At 42.6% G+C, this 7500-nt stretch overlaps 1 protein-coding gene across 4 annotated transcripts in view; it reads left to right on the top strand.

Annotated features, from left to right (window-relative positions):
• Positions 1 to 3444, top strand: part of hm13 (histocompatibility (minor) 13) — a 14091-nt gene extending 10647 nt beyond the window's left edge. For 2 of the 4 annotated variants that reach the window (XM_047160410.2, XM_047160411.2), the window contains 2 exons: positions 51 to 216; positions 1965 to 3444. In XM_047160410.2, the coding sequence (XP_047016366.1) occupies positions 51 to 207 (157 nt within the window). In that variant the 3' untranslated portion in view covers positions 208 to 216; positions 1965 to 3444. The remainder of the gene's footprint in view (positions 1 to 50; positions 217 to 1964) is intronic. The other 2 variants (XM_017487940.3, XM_017487941.3) reach the window with 1 other exon arrangement.
• Positions 3445 to 7500: the final 4056 nt, after the last annotated feature.

The following is a 7500-nucleotide window of genomic DNA, read 5'->3' as shown; positions in this document are numbered from 1 at the left end:
TTTTCTGTTCTTTATTTACGTTCGTCTCTTTCCTTCGCTCGGATGCGTAGTTACGAGTCGTCAGACGAGGTGTTGCCCCACACCCCGCGTCTCACCCACTTTCCCACCGTCTCCGGTTCTCCCGCCAGCCTGGCCAACTCCATGCAGAGCCCGTTAAGCTCCTCCCCCTGCCGCCGCCGCCGCCACCACGCCCTCTCCACCTTTTAATCTGGCCAGGTACGGCCCTAAACCCCGCCCCCGCACGCCCCAATAATATCTGTGACGTCTCTGTCCCAGCTGCTTCCATCACACCCTGCTTTCACACTGAAGGAAAGCTCCGCCAGTTAGCATGCGCTGTAATGCTAACTGACTCCTAATGGCTGTGAGTCATCATTAGCCGTCTTAGCTAGCCTTAACGAAGCAAAAATAATCAAAATAAAACTTCTGCCTCATCCTTAGATTTCTTTGCGTCATGACACTCACCCATGCTGTAGCATGTAGATAAAGTGCACTTTCATATTTTAATGCCACATGGACAAGCGGCATTAAGTGGCATCCATCTTACTCTGAAACTGGGGCCCGGGTCTGATGATGGTAACTGGACATGCCCATATTTGCTCTGGACACGCCCCCTTATTAAATATTATACTAGTTCAGTGATGGAGAAACTTCAGTGGTATGGTCCGTGGTACAGACTGTAAACATTTTGTCTGATTTGTCTGACAGGAAGTGTGTGCATGAGGGAAGATCATTTCTGTAGCTGTCAATCATCTAGTCAGCCACGCCCTTTATAAATATCCTGAAATGTGAAGGGAACTCTCAGGACTGATGGCACATAAGTGCTGGAAAAAAATGGATTTAAAAAACTTTAAATATAAATAAAGTTTCTCTGCTCTGTCTGGTTAGTTCTCTGAATGTGGGTGGGGTTATAAATGGGCCTGGATAGTTCTCTGAATGTGGGCGGGGTTACAAACGTTTGTGTGGTCTGCGGCCACTAGAGGGCGTCTGAGACTCACTGCGTCCGTGCAGACGGACATGGCTGTAAATGCTGAGATTTCTCAGTGATCAGAGTACAGCGTGTTAAGTGGAGGTTGAGGAACAGGGTGAAGGTGTGCATCAGTTCATTAACCAACTGCAAGTGTGTCAGTTATAAACCGGAGAAGGGAAACAGGTTCTCTCACCTGGACAGGTACATCCTGCTGTCATCAGATCCATCACGGCTTCAGCGATCTGCGTCTCTGTTCATAAACACGGAGTTTCTCTTGGATTAAATCTCATTATAAAATATAACTCCAAGGAAATGATATAAAGTGTGCGTGCAAAGCTGCTGTTGGAGAAAGCTGCTGTTGGAGAAAGCTGCTGTTGGAGAAAGCTGCTGTTGGAGAAAGCTGCTGTTGGAGAAAGCTGTTGTTGGAGAAAGCTGCTGTTAACAGGTTATTAAGGTTCATAAAGGATACAGAAAAGCTGAAAAGGAGTTCAACACTTTACAGTTGTGGATGTTAAAGCTGCAGAAAGCCTTGCTGTCTCTCACACTCTCACTTATACATACACACTCTCTCACACACACACACACACACACACACACACACACATATTCTCACTCACTCACATACACACACACACACACTCTCTCTCTCTCTCTCTCTCTCTCTCTCTCACTCTCACTCACTCACTCATACAGTGTTCATTACTTACTGCACATGAAATCGCCTGCATATGCATATCTATGCTAATGTTTGCCAACTAGATTATCTCTCTAACTAACCCCTTGTCATTGTGGTGTGTATGGTGCTATAGGTGCAGCACATGATGCAATCACCATGGCAACATGATGCTGTATGCTGTCACCTTGACAACAGCAGCATATAAACACAGCATCGTCATTGCCCTGCTTTACTGCATCACACCCAATACTGATCTCTCTCTCTCTCTCTCTCTCTCTCTCTCTCTCTCTCTCTCTCTCTCTCTCTCTCTCTCTCTCTCAGGTATGATGAATCTCCCCCCGAATCAGAGGCGTCAACTAAAGAAGAAATAAAAACAGAATCCGATAAAGACAAATAAATCTGAAGGAAAGCATCACGTCCCATCCTCCGTCACGTCCCCTCATTCCCCACCGCTGTATTTCCAGGTTTTGCCAACAGGGGCCAGCAGATTCTCTCACACGCTTGTCCCCTCTTTTCCCAGTGTGTCATGGTGTTCTCCGCGGAGGTGGACGTGTGGACGTTCTCTAACTGGATAAAAGATGACTGCCTGTATTTTTTTTTCTTCTTTGCATTTTCTAAATGGTTGTAAAACGTACAACAGCTTTACTTTGTGCCTGTATTTCTCTCTCTCTCTCTCTCTCTCTCTCTCTCTCTCTCTCTCTCTCTCTCTCTCTCTCTCTCTCTCTCTCATTTATCCCATTTGTATTTGAAATTATTTGACATTAATTTTATTTTATTGGCTGTTTTGCGTTAGGGCCAGGATTTTACAGTGAGGGGCAGGAGCACAGAGTTTGTCAGATTTTTGAGTTTTAAGGAAGCAGTGAAGTCAGAAGTAAAATGTCCGCCCTGTCTCTCTACCCCGAATGTTTTCGCTCAGTCGAGACGTTTCTGTGTCTGACCTGTTACTGATCAGGTGATGGAAGTCCGTGTCACCTGAAATCTTCACTTTAGCGAACATCATCCATCTGCACCGTCAGTTCATGTTTAAAGTCAGAGTCTGCATTATTTCTTTTTTTTTTTTATCTGGGGGTGGGGTCTGTGGGAGGGGCGGAGCTTAATGACATGATGGCAGCCTCCATAGTGTTTCAGATGCAGTGTTGTGCCACACAGTGAAGTTTCGATCTTGTTTACATCAGCACATCTGTGTGGAGAGAGTTTTTTTTTGGTGAAGATGACTTTTACTGATCAAACTCCAGGCCAGAAACATCTCCTCTGATCGAATACGTTTGAATTAAACAGAATTAACATCTATATTTGCAGAAGTGATAAGTTTGTGTATTTATTGATTGATTGATTGATGTCTGTAACTGAACACACATTTTTATATTTTATAAAATCACCAGCACAGGGACCAACATCTACGTTTCTGGCCTTTAAGCAGGAAAATAACAGCTCTTTCTGCTGGTGATTTATTTACACAATACAATATGACCTACAGCAGAAAAAGAGCTGTCTGACCCCGAGCTGTCTGACCCCGAGCTGTCTGACCCCGAGCTGTCTGACCCCGAGCTGTCTCTGATTGTGGCAGACTTCCTCAGTGACCGTGGACGTGCGATCACGTGTGTGTCTGTGAAGATCGGATCCCCGGAGTTCAGTAACGTGCCGTCGTCTCACACGTGTCCTGTACATTTCTTCTTTTTCTCCTGATTGTGCAAGTTAACAGTTAAAGCTTCTTCGAGGAGCACAAAGTCACGCTCTTGTGTTTTTTTTGTTTGTTTTTTAATCCGCAATAAATTGTGGTTTTTACCGCTATAGTGAAGCATGACACGTGTCTGTGCATTTTTTTTAATATATGAACTAAAAGGAAAGGAATAAATAAATAAGGAATTACACGTCCATAACAGTCACCGCTGTATTCACCGGAGCACGCGTCCTTCACGCAGCTTCGTTGTGATTTAAATAACATGAATATTTACATGTCATTTAAACATGATAAAGCTTCATTGAAGTTCCTCATCTCGGTGTAACAGCGTGTCGGTGTGGTTGAGAAATCAAAGCTGGAGTTCAGATATACTGCACAAGTGCAAAGTTATTACATCATACATCAGGAGAGCCAATCATATTCCTGTATGCAAATGTCTCCTGTGATTACTGGGCTGGCAGTGTTTCAGATTTGCATATTTATACACTAGATTTCTTGAAGACTAAAAGTATTGGCACTGTGGTTTTGCCGTTGTCGATAAATGACGTTTAATGATGCGACGCCACCGCTGAATGTTCTACACCATGAGGATGTGCTTTGAGGGCTGATTTGAAATCGTATGATTTATTAATATGATTCATTTAAAAAATAAAGTCAAAAGTAAATATTTAAAAATGATCATTTTGAATGTATATGAAGGTTAAATTATAATGAATATTTAGGGCACTGCAGTGGGTAACGTTCTCTCCTCAGCTCTGCAGTTCCAGGTTCCATCCTGATCTCAGCCTTCTGTCTGTGAGGAATGTCACATGTTCTCCTCATGCCCGTGTGGGTCTCCTCTGGGTTCTCCAGTTTCCTCCCAAAAAACATACCAGTAAGTGGCTTGAGTATGACAAAGGATGAACTGTGTCCCATTCCGAGCGTATTCCTGTCCCACGCCGTGTTCCTGGGACAGACTCCGGATCCACCGGCACCGTGACCAGGAAAGCGAGTGGAGCAATTATGACATTATATAATATTAAATAAACAATAAAAAAATAAATGTGGTAATAAATCTGCAGGTAGAACATTGTCTATGAACTTTAACTTTCATTCCATTCCTGGGATAACGATCACACGCACCTTAAAACAGACCACAAGAACGTAAATGCTGTCAAACCAAATTCCAAACAGCTCAGAAGGAGAACCTCCTGATCTACAGACGATCTCTTAGTGACGCTAGATCAGTCTCTCTCTCCAATCTAACTCTCTCTCCACCTTAATAGAAGATCAAAATAATCCTAGATTCTTATTTAATACTGTAGGAAAATAAAGTAGGAATAAAACCACCACAGAAACAGGAACACAATCACAATCATTATACCGCAGCGAGGATTTCATGAATCAACCATTAGAATGTTTTACTCCCCTTACAGAGACCGAACTCTCATTCATCTCTTATCAAAATCATCAACTTGTACACTACATCCCTTACCTACATCTTTCTTCATACAGATTATTCCAGAAGTAATCACACCCCTTCTAAATATAATCAGTTCTAGCCTCAGCACTGGCTGTGTACTTAAATCATTTAAATGAGCAGTGATTAAACCCCTGATTAAAAAACCTGACCTCGACCCCTCTCACCTGTCCAGCTATAGACCGATATCAAACCTCCCCTTCACCTCCAAGATCTTAGAGACGGTTGTACACAGCAGCTCTGCTCGTACTTACACAGGAACAACATTCATGAAATGCATCAGTCAGGATTTAGACCTCATCGTAGCACAGAGACAGCGCTGTCTTGTTACAGAACAATCACATCTCCCTGCCTTTTGTAATTAGCTAACTTGTTGAAAATCTGGATTTGGTTCGACAGTAATTACAATTTTGTACTTAATGAAACATCGTCCCCGGGTTTTAAATCCTTCTGTGTCCCTTAGAGAATGAATCAGAAGGGCGGTGTTGCCTTTATGTTGCACACATTTCTCTAGGGAAATTTAAACATTTGAGTACCTTCTCGTGCATCTCAAGGGTGATCAATCCTCCAGAGTCGGGGTTCGATTCCCACCGTGGCCCTGTGTGTGTGGAGTGTGCATGTTCTCCCCGTGCTGCGGGGGTTTCCTCCGGGTACTCCGGTTTCCTCCCCCAGTCCAAACACATGCATGGTAGTCTGATTGGCGTGTCTAAAGTGTCCGTAGTGTATGAATGTGTGTGTGAGTGTGTATGTGATTGTGCCCCGTGATGGATTGGCACCCTGTCCAGGGTGTACCCCGCCTTGTGCCCCTGTAGGATAAGCGGTATAGAAGATGGATGCTTTGGGACAATGTACATTGTTAAAATCTCTATTCAAATAAAACTGAATTGAACTGAGTTGAATCTGCTGATGACCACCAGGTGGCGCCACATACACACACACACACACACACACACACACACACACACACAGTGTAGAGAGATCAGGCCTTTCAGAATGAGGATCACAGAACTAGCCACATTTTACTGGAGATTTTATTTTTAATCCTTAAAAGTTCCTAAAAAAAATCTCCTTAAAGGGGAGTGAAAGCCTCAGAACCATAGCAGATTTCAATATAATCACCATCCATGTATTATTATATGGATAGAATTATACACTTAAAGCTAAAAAAAGTTAAATAATTGTAATTTAAACATAAACAAGCAAATAAGTGTGTGATGAGTGTGTGTGTGTGTGTGTGTGTGTGTGTGTGTGTGTGTGTGTGTGTGTGTGTGTGTGTGTGATGAGTGTATGTGTGTAAGGATAAGGAGCGTGTGTGATGAGTGTATGTGTGTAAGGCGCGTGTGTGATGAGTGTGTGTGTGTGTGTGTGTGTGTGTGTGTGATGAGTGTATGTGTGTAAGGAGCATGTGTGATGAGTGTGTGTGTGTGTGTGTGTGTGTGTAAGGAGCGTGTGTGTGTGTGTGTTTTTATCTTTTCATCTTTAATGCAGTTTTAAAATGTAGTTTTTCTTCCTCAAGCTGAAATGTTCAGGTTCAGTTTATTCTCACGGCCTGAGTTTAATATATTCTTTAGGTTAAGTGTGTGTGTGTGTGTGTGTGTGTGTGTGTGTGTGTGTGTGTGTGTGTGTGTGTGTGTGTGTGTGTGTGTGTGTGTGTTTGCTGAGCCTCTCTTGCATTCAAGAATTCTCAGCATTCAGAAGGAAGCGGCTAAAATACCATGACAACTGCGGCCTCCGGCAGGGACTCGCCTCAGCTCTCGACACCACGACTTCAGTGTTCTATATGCACTGATTTACACTTATTTATTTACATATTATTCATTTACACTTGGCCACCCAGTGCTCTCTCTCTCTCTCTCTCTCTCTCTCTCTCTCTCTCACACACACACACACACACACACACACACACACACACACATACAGAAAGTGGAATCCATAAATCATCTGCATAAATACCTTCATGATGTGTTTGACCAACAAGCGACAGATTAAACACTTTAAAGAGTTTATTACTCAGTTTTATTTTAATTCCTGTACTGTCCTATCATCCTATCATTTCATCAGGGATGAAAACTTTGAGCTGATATTTCAGTCGTCATTTCACTCCAAACTAAACACCTAACTGCAACTGTACTGAGTATCAAGACTTTTACTGCGCCTCACATTTACACTGCCAGATTAATACTAATCCCTGACTGAAATATAAACTCCGCCGTATTCGGGAACAGGACTGACGTTAATCTGAGATTAACTCATGCTTTTAACTGCAGGTTTAACGTTTAACTTGATTTAATCCATCTTAACTCTTTCCTAAAATCTAAACATGCACACGTTTTACAGCTAAAACCCGTAACGTGACAAGCTGTGTTTCGTTTTTCTGCCTTTTTAATGTAAAGAGAGGGAGAATAGAGAGAGAGAGAGAGAAAAAGAGAGAGAGAATAGAGAGAGAGAATAGAGAGAGAGAATAGAGAGAGAATAGAGAGAGAGAATAGAGAGGGGGATGGTGAGGGAACGAGTGTTTATAGCTGCTATAACGTAAGAGAGAACAGGAACTCACTCGTTCACTGAATATTAAATGGAACTATAATCTACAAATGGATAAATATTAATTTGGTATTTAATGATACGGATGGATGGATGAAATTATAAACAGGAACACACTGATATTAATCTGTTGTCGTCTGTTCGTTAGCACAATAACACACACTAGGATTCTCACG

Source organism: Ictalurus punctatus, chromosome 15 (genome assembly GCF_001660625.3).
Source record: "Ictalurus punctatus breed USDA103 chromosome 15, Coco_2.0, whole genome shotgun sequence".
NCBI classification, from domain to species: domain Eukaryota; kingdom Metazoa; phylum Chordata; class Actinopteri; order Siluriformes; family Ictaluridae; genus Ictalurus; species Ictalurus punctatus.
Note: the sequence above shows the minus strand (reverse complement) of the source record. Positions and strands in the feature narration are given on the sequence as shown.